This window comes from Myxocyprinus asiaticus, chromosome 2 (assembly GCF_019703515.2).
Source record: "Myxocyprinus asiaticus isolate MX2 ecotype Aquarium Trade chromosome 2, UBuf_Myxa_2, whole genome shotgun sequence".
NCBI lineage: Eukaryota > Metazoa > Chordata > Actinopteri > Cypriniformes > Catostomidae > Myxocyprinus > Myxocyprinus asiaticus.
In genome coordinates, this window is record NC_059345.1 from 33,228,784 (window position 1) to 33,254,045 (window position 25,262).

General features: G+C 37.1%; 2 protein-coding genes across 3 annotated transcripts in view; one reads left to right on the top strand and one right to left on the bottom strand.

Annotated features, from left to right (window-relative positions):
- Nucleotides 1-64: 64 nt before the first annotated feature.
- On the top strand, nucleotides 65-16,487 carry LOC127411593 (anoctamin-9-like). The gene is made up of 24 exons (XM_051647304.1): nucleotides 65-1,637; nucleotides 3,953-4,009; nucleotides 4,411-4,542; nucleotides 4,630-4,781; nucleotides 7,050-7,099; nucleotides 7,464-7,522; nucleotides 7,662-7,747; nucleotides 7,838-7,972; nucleotides 8,125-8,218; nucleotides 8,399-8,459; nucleotides 8,546-8,628; nucleotides 8,711-8,815; nucleotides 9,036-9,200; nucleotides 11,007-11,043; nucleotides 11,141-11,252; nucleotides 11,343-11,400; nucleotides 11,477-11,574; nucleotides 11,833-12,029; nucleotides 12,251-12,403; nucleotides 12,524-12,671; nucleotides 14,096-14,212; nucleotides 14,384-14,477; nucleotides 14,684-14,796; nucleotides 14,941-16,487. Exons 1-24 carry the CDS (start codon nucleotides 1,617-1,619, stop codon nucleotides 14,981-14,983), a joined length of 2,370 nt encoding a protein of 789 aa, XP_051503264.1. The 5' UTR covers nucleotides 65-1,616; the 3' UTR covers nucleotides 14,984-16,487.
- Nucleotides 16,488-22,620: 6,133 nt separating this feature from the next.
- Nucleotides 22,621-25,262, bottom strand: part of LOC127410348 (plakophilin-3-like) — a 45,798-nt gene continuing 43,156 nt past the window's right edge. For both annotated transcript variants that reach the window (XM_051645562.1, XM_051645570.1), the window contains exon 13: nucleotides 22,621-23,661. In XM_051645562.1, coding sequence (XP_051501522.1) covers nucleotides 23,620-23,661 — 42 coding nt within the window. In that variant the 3' untranslated portion in view covers nucleotides 22,621-23,619. The remainder of the gene's footprint in view (nucleotides 23,662-25,262) is intronic.

Genomic DNA, 25,262 nt, shown 5'->3' on the forward strand with positions numbered 1-25,262 from the left:
GATCAAGGACAAGTCTGTAACCTCTGGAAAATATAAAGCACTTGTAAACTAATTACTTGTTAAATTCTGAGTAAAATACAAGTTAAGCACAATCAACAGCATTTGTGGCATGTTGATTACCACAAAAAATAATTTAGACTTGTCCCTCTTTTTCTTTCAAAACAAACAAGCAGAACAAAAGCGTTGACAGTGGAAGTGAATGGGGCCAAGTTTTTGGAGGGTTTAAAGGCAAAAATGTGAAGCTTTTCATTTTATAAAAGCATTTATATTAAAGCTTCTGTTAAAACTTGTGTATTATTTGAGCCATAAAGTTGTTTTAAAGTTTGTTGACTACATCGTCATGGCAACTAAATTGTAAAATTGGCTATAACTTTACACAGAAAAGGTTAGTAAGCGATTTAATCACACTAAAATCATGTTAAGACATATTGTTTGTCTTGTGGCTATACTTGTGGAAAAAGTGAGTATTTTAACGTTTACAGATTGGTCCCATTCACTTCCATTGTAAGGGCCTCACTGGAACCTCAGTTTTTGCTTTTAAATGAAAAGGAGGGATGAGCTGAAATTAATTTTGTGGTAATCAACATTATGCTACATATGTTGTTGATTGATGCTGACCCCGGAATATTCATTTGAAACGTTGTGACACTCATTTTTCCGGATCTATCAAGTAATAAAAAAAAAATGCATTTAAGACAAAAACGTGACTTTAATACCCCTCTAAAATGACGATTTCATATACTTGCTGTGATCAAAGTCATTTTAATATTTTATTTCCAGGGACTTTTTTTTTTTTTTTTTTTTTTTCTCCTGGTGTAGACTAATAGTCCGTTGTCAAACAAATTAAAAAATAAAAGCCTATTTTGTGATAAATGTTGGCATAAGTAGTTTGAATGAATCTTTCACATTATTTCTTTAAAAAAATAAATAAGCAGTAAAATAATGTTTTAAAATATTATTAATATTTGAAAAACTTTTGTACACTAAAGTCAGGTGGTGCAACCAACAAGCAAATAAACAAAAAATAAATAAAATATTTTTGACATTTTTATTAACAGCACATTTTATTCGGGTCAAATAGAGTATCACTAAGAAATCTTGTAATTTGTGACTCAATCAATGATATTTGTACACACAAATACACCTTGAAAAATACATAATACATATATAAAAGCTATACATGTTTTTTCTAAAATATATGAAACCAACATATAAAACAACATATTCGTATGAACTTGATGCATGTGTATTAAACTAGAATTTTCATAATCTTGAACAACCTTATTTGTCACTGTCCCACTGAACCCTCCGTATGATTGTTGTCTTTGGTTCAAACTACTGTAAAGGAAGAGTTTCGATCGAGTCTCAGCCTCGCCCTTTAATTAACATAACACGATGACGTCTCAGATCTAACCTGGATTTGTACTGTAATGGCACGAGCATACCGTCGAGCTCGAAATCTCTCACACTTGCGATTAGAAATGCGGAAGTGTGCGACAAGTTGATTTCGATCAGTCCCGAGCCAGTTTTAATGTTTCATTCTAGTTGGATCCGCCGGGCTTCGGCTAGGTGAAGATAACCGAGAACTGCACTACTTTGAAAACTTTGATGTGAGGATGTACTTCACTGATCGAGAGGTAAGACTGAGACTTTTGAGTTTTTGCACTTCGCAGGTGCATCTAAGTCATGGCACAGATGACATGTACCTGTTCCACTCTTTGCCTCTTTAATTGAAATGACGTGTACGTTTATTAATTAACTGGTCAGAATTAGACTTCTGATCCCTCATATCAAATGCACAAACACAAGTGTTGCTTTATGAGTATTTAGTGACATCTGTTTTAAATATGATTTTGAAAGTGTATGTTTTCAGCCCTTTTAAAAAGATAAGTTTCAGTACAGTAGGCAGTAAAAACAAAGTAGTTTATATTTTTATCTGAAAAGTGTTGCACACACCCTGTCATAAACATCATTGGCTTAAGCCACTATTATTTATGTGTTTAATGCTATTACAATATATTCCACAAAACTGTTTTAAATAGGGATGTCAGTGTTTTTGCTCAGCAAGACAATGCCTTTATAGTTTCTTGTTTTTCCTGCGAGAATGTATTTTATGGGCTGTATAATAACTGTGTCATTTGGATTATTAATACTGTGTGGTGTAGTTATTCCAGACAGGTTTAACTACATTATTTAGGAGGGATTCATGTTCTTAGAAAAAGAAAGAAAGAAAATTCGGAGGAACAGTCATCTGACCTGAACAGCTTGTTGCCAAGACCTTGGTGTATACTTCTGAAAAGAGACTTTGTTATGACTGTAAACATAAATGTTGGTGCAAAAAGCCTTATGTTTTACTCAGTCATGTCATTAATTTAATTATGATGGCTATAATGTTATGTAATACAATCTGGGTATCACTTTACAATAAGGTTCCATTCGTAAACATTAGTTAATGCATTAGGTATCATTAACTAACAATGAACAATAAATATTTTACAGCATTTATTAATCTTTGTTAATGCTAGTTAATAATAATACTACTGTTCATTGTTAGTTCATGTTAGTTCAAAGTGCATTAACCAATGTTAACTAATACAACTTTTGATTTAAAAAATGTATCATATGTTGAAATGAGCATGAACTATGATTAATAAATGCTGTAAAATTATTGTTCATTGTTAGTTCGTGTTAACTAATGTTCACAAATTGAAACATCTCTTCAATAATGCTCACTCTGTTTAAGGGATCTCTTTTTACTGTGCAAATGTATCATGTAGGTTTTTATATTACGTGTAAGATGCATGTGCCAAAACTGAATGAATAGTTGTTCTGTTGTAGTAGAGCAGGTTATTTGTCATGAGGTGCTGCTTTGAATGTCATGGAGCAAGATTTTTAATTGTCATTTTTAATTACTGTGGCTTCAATTTATGGCAGTTGTGAGGAATCAAAATCTCTGTTCTGAGGGGCTACTCTTGCGCTTTCTCTTTCTGACTTTCTGACACACAAATAAATACGGAGCAAACACTTGAAGTCGGTATTTGAACCGCTTTGCCAAAGGCATGTCTGGACCTGTAGTCAAATCAGTGGTAGTAGATGTTGTCAGAAGAGAAAGAGAAAAAAAGAGGGAAAACTATGCTTTTATGTATTGCGTATTAGTACTGGGTGTTATGTTTTTGTCTGCTGTCTATTGGCTAATGTTTTAATGATGCTTTTGTAATTCATTTTTTTTCTTCCCAGGGACTACAGATGAAATGTAGCTCTGTAGATAATTCTGAATTTCACTTAAATTTGAGAATTTCTTAGTATTTTGGTATTTTCCTTTAAATGACAGCATGCACTCATTTTGGCATTGACTCCATAAGTTTGTGTAAATGGTCCATCCAATCCCAGTATGATTTGAGTATGTTCAAAAGACTTGTGCGTAATGTCTCAAATTTGCTTACTTTTGATTAGTGACCAATATTTAGTACAGAATCGTACATATTTCTCCTTTGTTACTTCGTAACTTTGTTTTTAAAATGTAAAAGTTCTAAAACTTAAAACTTGAAACAAAAAAAAGAAAAGAAATCTCAGACAGTGGTCTCAGACTTTTGGACAACTTTGTATATGGGCAGTTTGTTGTACACAAAGCATGTTACCTATTAAATATCAGTGACCAGCTAGTGGATTGCACATGAAGACAGGTTAGAAATTTGCATTTGAGTTGAGATAAGGTTTGGCTTCACAAAATTGCCTATGGCTCTACCTGACTATTTGCATAATGTTCACTGTCCTCTGCCTCATTTAAAGGATGAGTGTGGGTTGAATTACAAGTAGACTTGAATGTACTGTACCTTCTGTCCACAACGCATGATGAACAGTAGCAGTTTATCTCTAAATCTTACAATTCCTAGAGACATTTGTACATATTTTAGAGGGTGTTACAGCTCTCTATTATTCCTATGTGTTGCAGGATGCTATGGCTCTGCACGATCTGAACAGTGGAGATGAGCCTTTACTCTCAGCACAGGTAGGAAAAGAGACCGGATATGTGTGTTTTTCTGTGCATTTGTTGACCAACTGTCATATCACAGTCACCGGAATCATTTCTACTGGGGCACACACTCAGTTTTGCTGGCACTGTATAAAGACAAATGTAAAGCACATGATTATACTGTATCTTACCACACTATGGTCATGTGGTCACACATTCACATGCCCTCTTCCTCTGCATGACCTAGACTTGACTATCCTAGAATTGCTGGGAAAATCAGGTGACAGACACAGACACTGGACATCCCACAAAAACCAAAGTCAGCAGTTACTGTCATAATAGCTGCATCATGTTTTTCTGATCAGTAATTAATATTGTCAGCCAATGAGCTTTTGTTGTCTTTACCTTGTGTGTTTCTGTACTTGTGTTTTATTCAGTATAACTCGTACGTTACTCGAACTTATGACTATGTCCTGGTGGCTGATAAGGTTGAGGACAATGAGGCCCAAATGTTCAAGAAGCAGGAGGCGTTTATTAACGAACTGAAACGGAAGAACATGAAAGTTACTGTACGTAATATTGTTATCACATGCTAATTTTGCAACTTTTAGTTGAATTTTACTGTCTTACACAAGCTTCTCATTATTGTTGAACAGAGTGTTGAACATGTTGGAAAGGTGTTCATCGGTGTCTGTGCCCCTGAGGAGGTTTTTGCAAAGTACAAATACTTGCTAAAGGTTTCTGATGGCTGTAACTGGAGTGAGGAGCAAAATTCTTGTCAAGATCAAAATATCCCATTCTCCACCAGGTAAGATTGGCCTACATGTTTAGGATTTCATTTGCTAAACTCTTTAAAGGAATGTTCAGTCGACAGCATTTGTAGCATAACATTAATCACCACAAAAAAATAATAATTATTGACTTGTTGCCCTGACGATGTAATGGTGGTAAGCACCGTAAGTGATTTTATTACACTTAAATCATGTAAAACAGAGACTTTGTCGCATTAAAATCATTTTGTAGAATGTTTACATCTTGTGGCTGTACTTTTGAAACAGTGTGTACTTTAACATTTATGGACTGGCTCCATTTACTTTAATTGTGAGTGCCTTACTGCTCTGAAAAGCCTAATAATTTGACTACTTTATTGACTGAGTAAACTGGTTCCCTTAGTTGAATTGAGTAATGGTATCTCCAAAAACTTGTGTAATTGTATTCACTTAACTTGGTGTTATAGAATGAACTATTTAAGTTAAAGGGATATTTCACCCAAAAATGAAAATTCTCTCATCATTTACTCACCCTCATGCCATCCCAGATGTGTATGACTTTCTTTCTTCTGCAGAACATAAACAAAGATTTTTAGAAGAACATTTCAGCTCTGCAGGTCCATATAATGCAAGTGAATGGTGGCCAGAAATCTGAAGGTCCAAAAATCAGATAAAGGCAGCAGAAAAGTAATCCATAAGACTTCAGTGTTTTAATCCATATCTTCTGAAGAGATATTATAAGTGTGGGTGAGAAACAAATCAATAAGTCCTTTTTTACTATAAATTTCCACTTTCACTTTCAAATGTGAAAGTGAAAGTGGAGGTTAATAGTAAAAAAAAAAAAAGACTTAAATATTGATCTGTTTCTCACCCACACTTATCATATCGCTTCTGAAGATATGGATTAAACCACTGGAGTCTGATGGATTACTTTTCTGCTGCCTTTATCTGATTTTTTGACCTACAGATTTCTGGCCACAATTTACTTGCATTGTATGGACCTACAGAGTGGAGATATTCATCTAAAAATCATAATTTGTGTTCTGCAGAAGAAAGAAAGTCATACACATCTGGGATGGCATGAGGGTGAGTAAATGATGAGAGAATTTACATTTTTGGGAGAATTATCCCTTTAAGGTAACTAGATGCAAGAAGACTAATCTCAGATTTGGTATTTTAATATTGTTGTTTCTACTTAACAATTTGTATTGAATTGACTCAAATGTCGATTATACAATAATACAGCTCAAATAAAGAAGATTTAAACTGATTTTAGGTAAACCATAAAATAAACTTAATTCTTCACAGAAATGCATATATGCCTCTAACTCAGGTGCACATGCACTAGGAGAAATGGGATAGTGTTAACAGGGTCCAACTTGACCAAAGGGGACACAGATCACTCGAATGGTGATATCACATGAAACTATTTTAAACAAAAAAATATAAATAATGCTACGAAAGGGCTGAATTCTTAATAACAACAATGTAAATGCCTCCATAATTTCCTTTTGACCATGGCAACATAATAAAAAAATTAAAGCTGAAGTATAGAACTTTTTCAGTGTTAAAATACCCTATCCCAGCTTAATATGCAGAGACAATTATAAGTAAACCATACATATATTAATTTTCTTGAAAACTGTAAACATTGTCTCTGTGCCACTATAAACATTCCTGTTTTTGTTTTTTTGAGCGACCCGTTTAGACCCACCCCAACAACATTACTCAGCCAATGGCATGAGTTGGGGGCAAGACTATCTGACTGTTTGAACAGCTGCAGACGAGAGGGCGTAATCAGAAAGCTGTTTTGAGAACATTGTTTATTTTTGCAATTCCGTTCAGTGGCGCTAGTGGCGCAGAAAATACATGCTTCAGCTTTAAAGTGCCATGGGATTGTGGGTATTCCTCATAGCCTCAGTTTTGTACCCAATTGTTTGAGTTATTAACACTTAAATTCTATGGATTTTTAAGATAAATAAGTTCAAGGAGCATAGATATTTGAGTTTATGAGCCCAAAACTTGACATTTCAAGAAATGTTTTATTAAAAACGTAATTTTTCCAGTAATAGCAACTTTAGCATTTAAAGTGTGTAACCGTGATTTTTTTTTTTTTTTACGAGGGGCAAGTTGGATATTTTATCTTATGCCACAAATGCTGTCGATTTATCTTATCTTGTACTGAACCCGGTACATTCTTCAAATGCATTTGAAATTAAAATGCATTTTCATCTGCAAAAAAACAAAACAAAATGATCCACCCAAAGCTTTTGTACTAAGTTTCTCTCTGTTGCTTTGTTTCATAGAATCAGGATTGTCCACTTTGTCTTACACAATACATTTATAGGATCAGGAGGTAGGTTAATGGGTTGCAGATCTTCCCCTCTTTTACTTTTTCACATTCACATCTTTTTTCCCCCATTATTGTCTTCTTGACTCATTTTGAACCCCAAAACTAAGAACTCCTGTCTGTTGTATGAATTCCACTTTCCATCTTTGAACCTTTAAACATACTCTCTACAAGAACATTATGTGTCACAGGTATGTGATGTAAATATTGTAGTTGTTTTCCATCTAAAGTGTTTAAATGTGCCCAAGTGAGTGAGAGAAGACACCCCTTCAAATTATATCTTGAGTTATTTATTAAATGTTGAAAGAAGCCAGTCTTGGATGACCTTCTCTCATATTAGCAATGTCTACTAAATCTCCACTGTTCGTAGAGAGTCTTGAAGATTTGCTGAAGAATGGTGTTTTTGAGTCCATTTTCTGTCTGCACGAGGTAAATGTCTTTTAACACTTTTTTGTTCAATTCAAATCTTCTGTTGTCCAATCATTGTATAAAATGGCATAATTTCAATATTCTGAGCATTTAAAATATAAATAGTAATGCTTTTATCCTTGTTTACTCTTCTCTTAAGAAAAAAGAGCAGAAGAAACTGAAGAAGAAGTGGGCAAGCTGGTTTGCAGTATTATCGCTTTTTAAACAGCCAGTCACTGATGTCAAGTACGTTGTACTCCTGTCTTCATCTTGTTCTCTGTCCCTTGGACATTGTCTGCCTTTTCTATGTCAACTGTTGACATATGTACTTTTTAGGGAATATTTTGGGGAGAAAGTGGCACTTTATTACCTGTGGCTGGGCTGGTACACACGCATGCTCATCCCTGCAGCTGTCATTGGTGTTGTTGTGTTCTTGTATGGCGTTGCCTTCTTCAATACCAGTCCGCTCATGTGAGTATATTAATAGCCAGATTTACCTGTATGTTGTTGTAAAGGCAGAAGACAGATCAAATGCAGAACAACAAGTTTGTTGTTAATTCAGACCAAATGATCTCTATAAATTAATAATCTTTATAAAGGCCCTTTTCATTGTGTTAATACAGTAAAGAAGTCTGTGACTCCAACATCCTCATGTGCCCAAGATGTGACAAGAAATGTTCGGTGTGGAACCTGTCTGACACCTGTACATACTCTAAGGTCAGTGAATTAACATGTAGCTGTTTTGTTAAAGCGTGAGTATTTTGTGAGATGTCATTATTGTATGTTATGTATGTTATAGTCATATATGGTGTAATCAAATTCTGCCTGTGCTTTTCTATGTCCTCCTGACCACTTGTGTTAAAATGGTAAATGCTTTTATTTGGAATTTACAAATAGGTGAGCCAGCTATTTGACAATGAAGGGACAGTGGCATTTGCCATGTTCATGGCGATTTGGGGTGAGGTTTTGTCCTTTAGCTAAAGCAGAATGCATTTTTCTTCTATATGACATTGGTGCTGATGTATTGTGATGTTGTTTAAATAGCCACACTGTTCTTGGAGCTGTGGAAGAGGCATCGAGCTCTGTATGTGTCAAAGTGGAACATGTTTGATTGGTGTGAGGAGGAGGTAAGGGATCTTTATTGTTATTAATGTTGGAATATTTATTGTGCATCGTCTGATTGAGCCGAATGAGTCTTTTTGTCCACAGGAAGAATTGATTTTGGAGATTGTGAATAATCCCCAGTGTAAACCAAAAGAGTACAGACACTCCTATCTGCGCAGCATACTGGTGATTCTTTTGGTCACGCTAGTGGTGAGAAACAAATTTTGCATTTATTGAAGATGATAGTGTCTCCTGATAGCATTCAGTTTTACTTTATTTTTTTGCGTTCATTTTCCTGAATGTTCTCTATTCTCTCTGTTAAGCAACATATCATATTTTTACATTCATAAGAAAATGTTCAGTATTGCATAAACATAATTATATATAAACAAATGATGTAAACAGGTACAACTGTTTCTTTTGTGTTCAGTTGGTAGTGATCATTGGTCTGGCCAATGCTCTGGTGATCTGCCGTGTTTTAGCTGCGATTCTGTTTTCTGAAAGCAATTGGCATTTTCTGAGTCATCATGCCTCCACATTAGCCATGCTACTTGGTGCGGTGCTGCACTACATCACTATTCAAGTTATGACTCGGGTATGTTCTGACAGATGAGCTCTATCTAAAAAGAATAAAACAATGGTTTGTTAAAGAATATAGAATCTTTCTGACAAGAGTATAATAATGTTATGTCTATCTGAAAAACAAGCAAATTTGTACGGAGCCCCTTAGAGGACAGAGCGGGAATTTTTTTCTGAAATAGTTTTGCGTGCACTCACAATAACTTTTCCATAGTATTACTACAGTAACCATGTTTTGACCATGATATTTGTAGTGAAGCCATAGTAACAAAAGTTCTGTATACAGTATTAAAACCATGGTTGCTTCAAAAAAACAAAAAACAAAAAAATATGGGCGACCCCTTAAAATCTGTGCCGGGTCCAAAGTGGGGTGCTATATCATGAAAAAGTTTACACTTAAAATGCTTAAAAAGTCCCCGTATACAAAAGTCAGCATATGTGGTATCATTTGAAAGCTTATAATCTGATCTTTTCAGAGATGCCCATCACTTCTGCATTTATGTTACTTAAAATAACAAAATAAGGCCTCAGAACATTTGCATTGGAAATTAGCGCCTCCTAGAGGTAATGGGGTAGAAATATTTATATCAAAATTAAATACACTTAGAGGCCGAGATATTCGATGGTGGTACATGAACTGAAAATTAGACTGAATGTCTATGGACGAGCACATATGTGAGGGCTAAAATGCATTAGAGTGCCACCTACATTTCAGATCGGCATTTTGTGACGGAAGGTGATAGAGGAAAAATTATTTTTCTCTAGTAAATCCTGCTATCTAGTGGAATAAATTAAGACTATTTGGAGGGTGCTGGGGTGAAAGATTTACATGCTTTAAAATAAAAAATATACAAATAATAATAATAATAATAATAATTTATTTTATTCTTCATAAGATTGTAAACATATACAATATTAATTGAGTATTTGGAGAGTCTTTTTTATATTTGGGGGGTTCTGTAAAAAATGAGACAAATTTTTTACAATTAGTCCAAAGTATGTGTGATCAGGGAGCTTTTGAATTTCAGTGTGAAAAATTGCGGACGGTAGCCCAAAATAGCACCAGAGTTTAAGGGGTTAACATACATTTCATGGTTACAATACAATATCAAACCATGGTTTCTGGCAAAAAAATAAATAAAAAAATCATGGTTACTACAGTATTAATATAGTAAAACCATAGTTAAACTGTGGTATTTGTATAGTAAAACCATAATAACCACAAAATTAGGATTTTTATTACCATAGTTTTCGTTTTCATGTAATATCACTATGGTTTCATTATGAATATCGTGGTTAAAGTATGGTTACTGTAGTTAGACAGTGGTCAACTTATTGAGAGGGAACTATTTCAGAAAAAAAAATGCCTGCCCTGTCCTCTAAAGGGCTCTGTAATTTTGTCTATACTGTGGGGTTAAAATTTGTAAACCACATTGAAAAAGTGTTAAATACCACATTGATTTTTTTTCAGTTAAACATGGAAATGAATCCATACATTTTATATTTAAAAAAATTGAAAACAGAAAAGATATCATTTTAAAATGAAGAAGAAAAATTTAAGATTCTGCACTATTTCTTGCTTTTTAGTGATATGTAAGCAAAATTGTGATATTGACCGTGTTAATTCCTGAAAATGTGATTACACTTTTCACTCAAATTGTTATGCTTGTAATAAAACTAGAAAATAATGTTAAATAAGAGCAATCTAACTTGTGGTCTCAGACTTTTAAACCCCATGGTATGATTTTTTAAGCAATTTTATGTTCCTTTTGTTCCTTATTACTAGCAAAAAAATGCACTTCCTTATTTATTGTCTCTTCAGATCAACAGAATTGTGGCCTTAAAACTGTGTGAGTTTGGTGGGTATTGAGAGTAGAAACAATTTATTTGCATGTAATAATTTATTGTTAAAAAAAAAACAAAAAAAAACTGACAAATGGCATTATTTATTTGCAGAGAAGACCCGCTCTTTTGCAGCCACAGAAAAGAGCTTCACCGTGAAGATGTTTACATTTCAATTCTTTACTCTCTTTTCCTCACTGTTTTACGTTGCGTTCTTTCTTGGAAGGTAAAGTGTCATCATTATGTTCTTTTTGCATTTTTTTATTTTGTTTTTTAATAACAGGCTGTTCTAAGTGTCTATTTATGATTTGTTCAGGATCAATGGCTATCCAGGAAAATACGTTCGAATAGCAGGATATTGGAGACTAGAAGAGGTATGAGTAATGTCAGAATCCTTTGTAATTGTAAACAAAAACCACAAAGGTCAAGTTTTCATTATTTCTGTTTCAGTGTCATCCAAGCGGCTGCCTCACAGATCTCTTCATCCAGATGGCTGTTATTATGGTGCTCAAACAAACAATCAACAACATCTTTGAGTTCACAGTGCCGTGAGTGTTGTCAAAAAATATGCACTGAAACCCAACAAAAACCTTTTCTTTTCACACTATACTGTTTAATACAAAAGAGCAGCTGAAGAACACATTGTTTGACAATACTGGGGTAATCTTTGCCTACTGTCTCTCAGGCTGTGACATGTTACAGCTTTGATCTGTCAATTGCTTATACTTGTTCTCTCTCACTTGTTCCCTTGATCTGTCTCTATCTCTTGCCTTCTCTGTCTTCTGTCCGTTTCTCTGCATGTGCAGCTGGTTAAAGCTGTGTTTTAAGCGGACGAAAGCCAAGACGATACGCAGAAAGTGCGGTAACTGTTACAGAAAAGCATGTCGAGAGGAGGGGGCTAACTTCGACCCTTGTGACCTCTGCAAGCTTCATACCTGGCTAGACAACTATGACCTGAGTGATGTCAATGCTTTCAGCTTGTTTAATGAGTTTTTGGAAATGGGTTTGTATCTCTCTCGTTTACTAGTCTTAAGGTCTCATCAAAAGCATCTCTTTTTACTGAATCCAAACCTAGTGTGTAGTTTCATATATTTTGTTATATTTGTACATTTGTTGTATGTAGATTTATGGACTGATCTTTACAGTATTTGTTCTTATGTGGCAATGCTAAAAACTCGTTGTCCTCTGTTAAAACTCATGCTTTTCTTTCCTGTGTGATTATAGTCATTCAGTTCAGCTTCACCACCATCTTTGTGGCTGCATTCCCTTTGGCTCCTCTTTTGGCTTTCATCAATAACATATTTGAGATCAGACTGGATGCCATAAAGATGGTTAGCCTTGAGCGCCGCCTAGTGTCCAAAAAGACCAATGACATTGGTAAATGGCTACTGTGTTTGCACCCTTATGTGTATGTATTTGTGTCGAGATGTGTGCCAGTTTTCATCATCAAGTAATCACTTGCTTAATGTGCAGCGTGTTTCTTGTGTTTTGTGCCAGGTGTGTGGACTAGAATATTAGAAGCTGTTGGGGTGATGGCTGTCATTGCTAATGGACTGGTGATTGGTGTTTCCTCTGACTTCATACCCCGTCTGGTGTATCGTTACTATTATGGACCTTGTGTTAACGGCACTAGTACAGATCTGGAGTGAGTATCTGAGTTGTCTTTATATTAAGATGTTGATTGAGCCTGCGCTGTTAGGGTCAGATTTTTTAATTTTTTTTTACCGATTTTAACCAAACATTAAAGCCGATAACGATATTTTGCCAGTTGCCTTATCTTGTCATCAGATCACTGTTTTACCTAGGAATTTTGCTTTAAAAATGTACAAAGATGTACAATAGCTTTTTTTTTTACTGTTAAAAATAATTTCCATTGAACATGGATTGGATGTGTAGAATACAGGCCAAATGTTTTAAAGACAGACACAATGAAAGATAAATAGAAGATAAAGATTTTTAAAAAACATAATGATTGATATGAATTTTTTTTTATTTTGTACTTCTAAAACATTTTTGCACTTCTGTTCGAGCAGTTTAAAACAACAGAACTTACATTTTACATGTATGTACTGTATTTTATAGAACATAAAAAATTCAAAACGTGCATATGTTGAGCAGTTCCATGGAAATGTCAACCAGTTTTTAAGTTTTAACCAAAGGAGCAAAATTTCCTTTTACATTCTGTATTATAGTGGTTTTTAAGTCAAAGGGAGATGTTTTTAAATCTTATTTGAAGATTCACCTTTTTCACTTGCTTTTAACTGTGCTTAATGTGGGTTGCTTATTTTATTATGTGTTATTGTATTTTCGACATTCTGTATGTATATGATCTGTTTATGCTATAATGTGAATCACTTTGGTCAACATTTGTTTTAAAATATGCTATAGAAATAAAATTGATTGATTGATTGATAGTGGTTTAATGGATAAAGGATGATGCCGTCCAGACTGCACAATTGCAGACTAAATTTTAAAATGCAGTTTTAAGGTTTAGTAACCAAGCAAGGCCATTTAGCGATTTCAATCTTAATTCAATGAATCGTGCTGCATTAATGGATATCATACCAATGTCTCGAAAGTCAAAGTCTGCTGGTTTCAAAGCATTTCCCGCATTATGAAGCCTATAGATAAGTGGCGGTTTCACAACTGTCACATCCATTTATGGTGTTTTTTCTGCATTAATGTGAAAATGAGAAAAAAAAAATCATAATATGACATGTTCTTAGGAGTGCCAAGTTGCCAATCCTTCTACATAATGTGGCTTTTATTATTTCTTGGATCATGCATTTGAATTGACAGATTTTTTACAAAGTTTGTTACAATTAACTATAAATAAATCATTGTTTTTCATATTGGGGTTTTCATGCCGATATACCAATATGCCGATTGTTTAAATTTTTTCAAAAATTGGCTGATAAATACCTGCAGGCTATACAGCTGTGCATCCCTACTGAAGACCCATCTAAACCAGCTGACCAGCTCAGGCTGGTTTAAGGTGTTTTGATTTCAGCAGGGTTTGCCCATATGATACTGGACTACTGCTCTAATGAAGTTAATTTTGTTTGATAGCTGTATGACAGGGTATATCAATGACACTCTGGCAACAGCATACATGTGGAATACAAACGTGCGAGATGACTTCAAGGATAATATTGCCGAGTATGGATTGAATTTTTCTCAGTGCAGGTGGGCCAGTGACACTTTGTTTTTTGTTTTTTCTTACAGATAAATGTCACCTTTTACTTATACAGATGAACTTGATTGGTTCATATTGTCTAATGAAAAACAAATGTTTCAGGTGATACAATCTTGTGGTGTCGTTTCACTGAATGTGTACTGTGTATGTGTATTCTACAGTTACAAAGACTACCGTAGTAATGAGGACCAGGCTCTCACCTCACAGTTTTGGCTCATTCTGGCAATCCGCTTTGCCTTTGTTATTCTATTTGAGGTACAAATGTTAAAGCAGTTTAACCTATGTTTCTATTTTATTTCCTTATTTCTATAATTTGTAAGTTACCTGTATTTTTCTGTGAATGTTTTCACTTAACCACACATTAACATGTTTCACTGGTGAAATATTGTCTTTCAGAAGTGATCTTAGTATCTTGTCGTTCTCATTGAGACTTCTAAAAATGTGCACATCTCTCTGTTCAGCATGTGGTGGTGCTGTGCAAGTTTGTTGCTGCCTGGTTTATACCAGACAATCCCATCAGAGTGAAGAATGTCAGGCTAGAGGACAAACTGAGACGACTTAAGAAGGAGCTTCAGTAAGTGTATAGAACGATATCATATAGTGTAGGCATTACAAACTGTAGGTTTAGAATTGTTTGTCTTAACAAATCTCAGTATCACTTCTCTTTTTCCTCTCTGTGGTGCTGATTTATCTGATTTTGTTTTTCTGTCTCTAACAGGGAAATAAGTGCAAGGTATGACAGCAAATCTACTGAGGTCTGAACGATGGAGGTCCAAACCAGATTCTGATCACAAAATTTGTTGCTGTTACGAGGAAGTAAAGATTTCTATATTTGACGAGGTCATTATCTCACTGGCATTGATACAAGATTGCTTTCCCAGTGGGGGACATATCTCTGTGCTGAAGCACTTCCAGTGCCATCATTTCATCTCTTTACAGTTTACAGTTTTCCTTTAAAACAAGTCTTATTTTATCTACTTCAAATGGCTGCACAGTACATTGTTGACTGTGTCATCACCGAATCGTATTTATCATGTAATACATTTTTGAGCTAAGAAAGACAATTGGACTGTTTAAAAAGAAAACTGTGAAAATATAGAATCAGGAAGCTGATTCTTGTTGTTTATTTAACGTGTGTCTGTGAGGGAAATTCCCACAAGCCTAAAAAGAATCCATTCGTTTTGTTGACAAAATATTTTTTTATTTTTTTATTTTGTATAGAAAGACATTTTAAGAAAATACATTTGGGAATTTCAGTGTTTACTTTTAAACAATTAAGCTTCTGAAAAGGTTTGTATTCTCAATTAATACAATAAAAAAAACATGCTTCATGAGGATTTCTTAAAATTTGAGGACATGATTTTCAGGGCAAAGTATTTGTGAAAAATAAGGGGAATTATTCCAATGTGTATTTTGCTGCTTATAGTACTGTTCATAGCTTCTTTCAGTAACTCGCTTTTTCAGTGTTTCACCTCTGCTGTTTAATGTATTTTTGATATTGCCATATTGATGTACTTGACTATGTTGTAAGTTGTGTTCCAGGAATGGTAAAAGGATGAAGTAAATGTTCAAGACCAAGTTGTAAAATAAAACAGTCAAATCTCCTTTTCTCCATAAGGTGTCAGCAGAAATCCATTTCTACAAAGCTGTGTTGCTCCAGACAAAGAATGAATAGTTCTTTTCCACAAAGAAATTCCATGGTTGCCTTTGGACAATGTGTAGTGCATTTTTCTGTCAGTTGCTTAAGATAAAGCTAAACTACAGTAGGTTGCTTCACTTTGTAGCCTCCTACAATAATTTCTATAAAGTCCATGCAAGTTTAAAGTTCAGAAACTCATTTGTTTTTATACAGGATGTGAAGAAAGTGTTTTTCTTTTCTAATTGTTTTGGTTTTCATATCATGACTCCAAACTAAACACTCAATCAAGGGGCAACATCTTCTGAAGCCATTTGTAGTCCATACATTGTTTTATTATTATGTGTAAATTGTTAATGTATCTTGTAATAATAGCCCTAGAAGAGTCAAGCAAGTGTTAAACTTTGCGGTGACATCTGTGAATAACGTTACTGTGCATGCATGCTCAATTTTGAGATGAAAATGCAACGGTCCCTAGTTTTAGAAATGCAGTACTATGCCTACTCTTTAAATTATTTCTTCCTCTTTAAGTGTTGCTCAGTCATATATGGGGAACCGAGTAATTTCATGTGTGCATTTTTCGGTGGGTGTGTGGGACTTTTCCATTCGGCCGCATATACATGGCTCATACCGCACGAACGTATCAGTTACATACGTAACCTCTGTTCCCTGAGACAAAGGGAACGAGACATTGCATGCTAATGCATATGGGAGTTGTCCTTCCATACGACCTAGTTGAAACCTCTCTACAATAACGCCAATATTCTTATATTGGCTATGGTGTTTGAGCCCCGCCCTTTTATATAGCTGTCCGCTATAAAAGCAGGTGCACAAACAGCATTCCTCAGAATTTTCTGACTGAGGGACAAAGAGCACATCGCTGGCACCTTAGAAGAAGTCTTGTAGTGCGGCCAGCGTTCGCAATGTCTCGTTCCCTTTGTCTCAGGGAACCAAGGTTATTTTTGTTACCAAGATGTTCCCTTACAACTCAGTACACTTGATATTGTGTGCTAACGCATATGGGGAACAGAATCCCATCATGGCGCACTACACGATATAACCTTCCAGAGAGGAAACATGATGCTGCAGTCCCGTGGGACGGCGACCGACATGAGTATGCCACAAGTGAGTGACCCTCATGTTGGGCCAGGAGTGGAGCACTCAGAATGGATATATGAACTATAGTCATATAGTATTAATTAACCCCTTCACAAACCCAGTTGGAAAGGGAGTTAATTTATAATGAAAGTGCTTGTGAATTTATGGTAAATTACAATGGCCTGAATGCAGGCGGTTGTGTAAAATGATGGGGAGCCCATACTTAAGGGGAGGGGCATAAATATATGTTTGGCAAACGAAATAGCAAGCGCTCTAAACAGAGAGGACTTATGAAGAGAGAGCTGTTACGTCTAGGTTGTAAAACCTTGGGAATGTGTTTTGAGAGGACCATCCTGCTGCAAAACATGTCTTTTAAAGACACACCGTTCGTCCATGCCCATGCTGAGTATACTTTAACACAATTGGGCAGATCTTACCCTGCGACTCGTAAGCCATGGCAATCGCATCAACGTTCCAATGAGACATTCTTTGCTTGGAGATGGACATTCCTTTCGTGCATCCTCCATAGCACACAAAGAGCTGATCAGACAGTCTGAACTGGCGGGTGCACTCAAGGTATGCGTGTAGTGCCCACACAGGGCATAACAAATGCAAGGATTGTTCCTCATCTGAATTAAATGGAGGAGGGAAGAAGGCTTGAAGGTGAACCACCTGCGCTCTGAAGGGCGTGGTTAAAACCTTAGGCACATAGCCTTTTTTAGGTTTGACAGTGGCTTTTGAAAGACCGGGGCCAAACTCCAGACATGAATTGTCAATTGATAGTGCATGTAAGTCACCGACCCGTTTTACTGAGGCCAGAGCCAGCAGTAATGCGGTCTTAATGGAGAGCATGCGCAAATCAACAGAGTCCAAAGCCCTGCAAGCGCTTTTAGGACCAAATTTAGGTCCCAAGTCAGAACTGTAGCCAGCCAAGGTGGATTTAATCATCTTGCTCCTCTAAGGAACTTTATGATTAAATCATGCTTGTCTATAGTGGTGCTGGCTTCAGGTGTGTGATGCAGATATAGTCACCACATAAACTTTGAGCTTTGACGGAGTCAATCCTTCATCCAATCGCTCTTGAAGAAATATGAGAATTTCATGTATGGGGCAGTTTACTGGGTCTTTGCCATGTGAAAGACACCAATCAGTGAACACATTCCATTTTAGCACAGAGGCGTCTCGTGGATGGCGCTCTGGCCTGTAAAATGGTGTTCATGACAGAATGCATCAGTTCTGGCACGTTTAGCATGCTCCGTTCAGGGGCCACACATGTAGGTTCCACAGCTTGGGCTGGGGATGCCAGATTGTGCCTTGCGCCTGAGAGAGGAGATCCCTCTTCAGCGGTATTTCTCATAGCGAGCTTTATAACATCTCTATCATTTCCGGGAAACCATGGCTGATTGGGCCATTTCAGCGCAACCAATAGAATCATTTCCTTGTCCTCTTGGACTTTGCATATGACAGAGTGAATTAGGCACATTGGCGGAAACGCATATTTGCGTTTCGCTTGCCATTTGTGGGCCATTGCGTCCGCTCTCAGCGGTGTTTGGGACTTCGAGTATCAGAGGGGACAGTGGCCGTTCTCCACTGAGGCAAATAGATTGATTTCTGCATTGCAGAATATTTCCCAAATCCTCAGGATGATTTGAGGATGAAGTCTCCATTCGCCCGGTATCACCCCTTGGCATGACAATAGGTCCGCACCGTAATTCAGAAGGCCTGGGACATATGTCCCTCTCAGGGAAAGGAGATGACGCTCGCTCCACAGGAGGAGGTGATGCATCAGTCTCATCAGTGGCGGTGAATGAATTCCGCCTTGGCGGTTTATATACGCCAGCACTGAAGAGGTCTCATGTGTAAAAGACCTAATAGAATGACCGCGGATGCCGCCGCCATAAACTCCAGTGCTTTTTGAAACAGCTTCATTGGAAGTGTTCTCCCCAGTTTGAACTGAGTCAGACACTGTAGAATGGCCTGATGTACTCGTGATGTGTGCGGGCCCGCTAATGGAGTCGAGGTGGGCTCCCAAAAAGGAGATGTGTTGGCTGGGGGAGAGCTTGCTCTTCACCCAGTTGACATTGATGCCCAAGCTGTTTAGATGCTGAAGCAGTCTTCAGTACATTTGGTGTCATCGGTGGCTCGGCGGCGGCACTGAGGCAGCGGACATGGGGCTTTTGACCGGGCGCTGGCTCAAAACAGAGCGGGAGCAAGCCAGCTGTGAAACGTTACTCTGTTTTGGCATAAAATGTCTCATAGCTTGTGATTGTTGCTGAGTCGCGACGTAATGCTTGGCAAACTTATCCACAGAGCCGCCGAAGAGGCCGGCTGGAGACACTGGAGCATCCAACAGAGTGGCTTTTTCCTTGCCATGCATGTCTGTGAGGGTCAGCCAGATGTGACGATCCAGAACTACCAGGTTTCCCATTGACTTGCCAATGGCCTGCGCAGTGACTTTCGTGGCTCGCAGCGCTAAATCCGTAGCAGTGTGAAGCTCTTTGAATGTCTCTGGATCATAGCCTTGCTCGTCCATTTGCTTGAGGAGCTTGGCTTGAAAGACCTAGAGCACCACCATCGCGTGGAGTGCTTATCAAGCTTGGCCCACCACTGAGTATGCTCTTCCAGCCAGTGCAGACGTCAGTCGACAGTGCTTGGAAGGATGAATGGGGCATGTTTTCCATGCCCTGCTACTCGCTGGGCAGAGGTGTGCCGCTACCGCCTCCTCCACAGGGGGTAGTTGGGCATAACCATTTTTTTCCCCATGATCCACATTAGAGAGGATGTAATTGCTGTGTGGGCGAGCTGAATAAGGCGTGCCACAGGATTTTGATAGTTCGTTATGAACTACAGAGAAGAACGCGGTTGCTTGATGGCATCTGGACTACAGGAACCATTCATCAAGGCAAGATTGTGTAGATTCCTCTGGAGGAGACCACCCTTCGACCGCCTTTGAAAGGACTCGAAGCATCTCCTTCTCAGTGGCACGTACACGCTCCTCGCCCTCGCTGGGGGGAGGGGCAGTAGCATCATCCACTGACCACTCACCTGATGCAGCGAGAGACATGACATCGTCATCATCCCCAGCGTCAGAACCACTGAACGAGCTTGTCACACACATAAAGTATCGGCATAGACACATTGCATGGCTCACGGGGCGTGTGCCAGCACGAGGTCCTCCTCAAATTCATCCTGCTCAACCTCGCAGCCCCGCCGTGCATCCTCGTGTGACCCCTTGGGTATCACTGAAGAGGTGGGTGGGATGGCACAGGAGGCTGAATTATCCCTCAGAACGAGGGCGATTCGCAAGCGCAGCGTCTAGAGATTCATGCCCTCGTAGTGAGGACAGTCTGCCTCAATGAGAGCTGACACTACATAGGCGCGGCCCAGACAGAGAATGCAGCTCTCATGTTGGTCTGACAGTGGGATGTGTTTCTCATACAAGGAACACTTACAGAACGGCATCTTTTAAAAGACACGAACATGTAAGCAGCTCTTTTAGATATATCAATGTATAAATAAATATATATTTATATTTCACACAATATACAATTGCTTTGTAAGGATACACAACACCTGCCGAAGCACTGCGGGGAATCAGGATGCTTAAGCGGGCCATTCACCAGCGAAGTGCCAAGCGGCAAGGCGAAGTAATGTTCACCGGAGCACTGCAGGAGAGTGGAGAGTCTTCTCGTTGTGTGAAGATTTTGCCCGCTGACTTGTGTAGTCGACGGTGAAGTAGTAGAGGGCTTCTAGATGAGAGATGAATCACTGTCTTGAAGGAATTCCTTGGGAGCTCCCAATTCCTTGGGAGCTTAATGTGCATTCAGTAAGGAATGATGTTTGTGCACCTGCTTTTATAGCAGACAGCTTTGCGCCTAAAAGGGCAGGGCTCAAAAACCATAGCCAATATTAGAATATTGGCATTATTGTTGAGAGGTTTCAACTATGTCATGTGGAAGGACAACTCCCATATGTGTTAGCACGCAATGTCAAGTGTACTGAGTCATAAGGGAACCAGAGATACATCAAATGTGGAATGCCTTTGAAGTTATTTTTTCTCTTGCAATAAAAAAAACTGTCATGGATTTTACTTTGAGAATATTCTCTTTGCCATTAATGTTTAGAGAGTGAATGGGGCGGTACACTGTCATGTTGGAGAATCGCGCTGGACAGAGGGCTTTTTCTAAAAGACAAAACAAAACAAAACATGGTTGTTTTCTCTCTATTACCCCTTCCTCTCTTTACAAATTTCTGTCTGTATGAATTCATGAGAGAAAATATTATGCCAAACCTCTGTGTCTGCACGATTCTTCCCCTATCTTGAAGAGAGAGCTGTTTTTGATCAGTTGTTACACAGGATGTTACTCCCATGCACTCAACTATTGGCCAACCACAACAATCATACTGCACACTGACCCCTAATGCATTCCAACCTATTGGCTATTAGCCTCAGGAAACACACACACACACACATACACACACACATACACTTGTTGGTTTAGCTATCCTTATGAGGACCCTCCATAGACATAATGATTTTTATACTGTACAAACTATAGATTCTATCCCCTAACCCTATCCCTAAACCTAACCCTCACAGAAACCTTTTTGCATTTTTACATTAAAAAAAAAACAAAACATAATTTAACATGCCATTTCCCTTGTGAGGACTGCTGGCTGGTCCTCACAACATAGGTGATCTCAGGTTTTACTATCCTTGTGGGGACATTTGGTGACACACACACACACACACACACACACACGCACACACAAAAGAGTTGTGCATGCATACACACTATTCTTAGCCGTTTTTTGTGGCAGGTCACAGCCTGGAGAGGTTAAAGGGATAATTCACCCAAACATTTTAATTCTCTCATCATTTACTCACACTGATGCCAACCCTCATGCCATCCCGGATGTGTATGACTTTTTTTCTTCTGCTGAACACAAATGAAGATTTTTTAAAGAATATTTCAGCTCTGTAGGTCCTCACAATGCAAGTGAATGGTGGCCAAAAATTTGAAGGTCCAGAATATAGCACATAAAGGCAGCATAAAAATAACTCCAGTGGTTAAATCCATATCTTCAGAAGTGATATGATAGGTGTGGGTGGGAAAGAGATCTATTTTTAAGTACTTTTTTACTATCAATCTCTACTTTCACTTTCATATTCTTCTTCTTTTGTTTTTTGCCGATTCACAGTCTTCATGCATATCGCCATCTACTGGGCAGGGAGGAGAATTTATAGTAAAAAAGGACTAAAATATTGATCTGTTTCTCACAAACACCTATCATATCACTTAAGAAGATATAAATTTAACCACTGGAGTTGTATGGATTACTTTTATGCTACCTGTATGTGCTTTTTGCAGCTTCAAAGTGTTGGTCACCATTCACTTGCATTGTATGGAGCTACAGAGCTAAAATATTCTTCTAAAAATCTTAATTTCTGTTCAGCAGAAGAAAGAAAGTCATACACATCTGGGATGGCACGAGTGTGAGTAAATGATTAGAGAATTTTTATTTTTGGGTGAACTATCCCTTTAAGAGAGTAAACTGTGAACAGTCCAGAAATATATTCAACAGTGATATTGATAAGCAGTAAGAGGGAGAGTCTAGAAAAAGAGAGTGGAGATAAATGCAATAAGTGTAACCCAAAGCACATACAATTGAAACATACTTTTAATTGAGACAGACAAAAAGCCATTTAGTTCATGTGTAAATGAAGTTTAGTAATGTGGACAATAAATTTGATTGACTGCACATTGCACACAAAGCTTGTTTTTTTTAAAAGAATGTTACCATATTTTATCAAGATGATTTGTGGTTATTGGTTTAATGCATTATTTAAATCTGGCATACAACAAAGTAGGGAATTCTTATGCAATGCTTCTGAATATAACTGACTTATGTTTATGAATACAAAGGTCCAATTATGGATTTATTTCAAAAGGCAATGGCGTGTTATATTTGTGCTTTCATGATATTCAACTTCAAAGGTTTTTTTCAGATGTCATATACAGTAATGTTTTAGCTCTTTTGCACTTAAATTCCAATGTTAATAAAACTGTAACAAGAACAAAAGCCTGCAGAGGTGTTTATGAAAAGTAAAGATATTCATGAATTAACCATTCCAGCAAATCTGTCTCTTTAGTTGTGAGCAATTACAAAAATATTTTGCTAAATTAAAACATATTTAAGATAAGATTGATAAACTTCCAATCTATGCAAAAGAAGCAGATCTTGGTGAAATAATTAGTATTTGAATTGTTCAAAGTAATGTGTTGCTGCAATCAACTAATGGGAGCTAACATTTCATGTCTATCTGTTGCCTTCTCCCAAACAGATGTTAGGTTCATGTAATTAATTCAACCAAGATACACACATGCATTTGGGTCTGCCTTTTAGGTGTAGTGCTCTGCAAGCATTCCTCTACATCTCTGGCATTTCGTAATACTTAAGAATGTTGCAAACTCAGATTTATATTCTAGTAAAAACTGTTCATTCTCTCCACTGCTTCACTGTGGATGATAGAGGCTGGTCACATTCCCTTTGTGACTTTGGTGGACCCTTGGGTAGTGGTGGTAAAGACAGGTAGAATCCTATAGTTGTCTATTGCCACCTTGTGCTTTGAATTGTTTAGTACTGAATCGTGGACACAGATTAGATGGCTGCATCAGTGAAATCTCGCTTTGTGAACCCTTTCTGTAAAATAAAGAACACAGATAAGAGAAATGTTAACAATTATAATAAATTATTCTATGTTCAGCATTGAAACTCTACATGGCACATCTGATGGGTCCTTTGAACATGTTACCTGTTAGCCAATTGACTTACAAACTCTATGACACCAGATGATATGTCCTTTGACATGAAATCTGTCAACCAATCAACTTGCGAACTCTCTCTTTGTCTAACATTTAATTTAACATCGTTTTTTTTTTTTTTTTTTTTTGCATGTAAGTAGGTTTCATTGCAGTGTGCTATGAGAGTTTTCACTCTGAAACACTCATCCTCCCCAGCACCACTTGTCTAAATCTGCTTCAAGAGGATTGTATGCAGGGTTGGGGAGTTATGGAATACATGTAAGCAGATTAAGTATTTAAAATACTAAATATTAGTAACTGTATTCCACTACAGTTAAAATTTAAATAATTCAAATTTTTTTGATTACTGAAGAGATTAATTTGAATTTGACTTAATTAGTTTTATTTAATATTTAGTCTATTCAGTTGGAAAACACTTATCCATACAAATGATGCGATCCGAGGACCTTTTGAACAACAGTGAAACACTTTCTTATGATTTGTTTCATTCATACCAGCGCTTTCACACTGTTGTGAGTGAAAAGATGGATATGACATCATTGAGAAACTATTCCTTGGGAGCTTAATGTGCATTCAGTAATTTGTGGCTAATTTAAAAAGTTTTACACATTAACAAATGAATTGTGTTTTTGTGAAGAGTGATCTGAATGGTGTACACTCACATGAGATGAAGACTGTACTCATAATAGTTTTCTATCAAAAATGTTTTTATTATACATGGTGCGGGTCACCCCTTTAATGTGTTTCGCCATGTTGAAATGACATTGTCCGCTGTGTGTCACTAAACGTCGAAGAAGAGAATCCTCATGCTCATTGGCTGCAACCTATGGAGATACTCTTGGTTATGCTTAGCTTAGTCTCCAAAGATTATTAATATGAGGGACAATAATAATCTGTCCTTAACTGTAGAAGTCTGTTCACTTGAATTCTGACGTTTGTTTTTATGCAAAGCGATTATATTATAGTAGTAATAAATAACTTTAGAAATTACGACATTTTCCAGATGCAAATGATATTCCAGAGCTGGCGGGGCAGCAGAAACTATCATGCTGATCCACATCGAAAGATGGCAGTACTATGTCTAACACCACTGTCACAATTAAAGTACACAAAGAATAACACTAGCTAGAGAACTACTGAATGCCCCTTTAATAGAGAAGCTACATAGTGTTTCTACAGCTTAACAAAAAACAGTTAGCAACACTTTGACAGATGAAACAAATTCAATAAATACATGATTACATGCTTTGTCAATGTTTTTTATGTAGTTAGGGTATTTTTATTTTTTTTACAAGAAATGCTAACCAATGTAGCCTTTAACATTGTATAGAAAGATACAAATAATATATTTCCTGCGTCATTTTATGAACAGAATCTACATACAATCAGAAAAGTATATCGCTGTATACACTCAGTGGGGTTTTGAAGTTTGGAGCAGCAAAAATAGCTAACCTTGTGTAAAGTGAACATTTAGCTTTA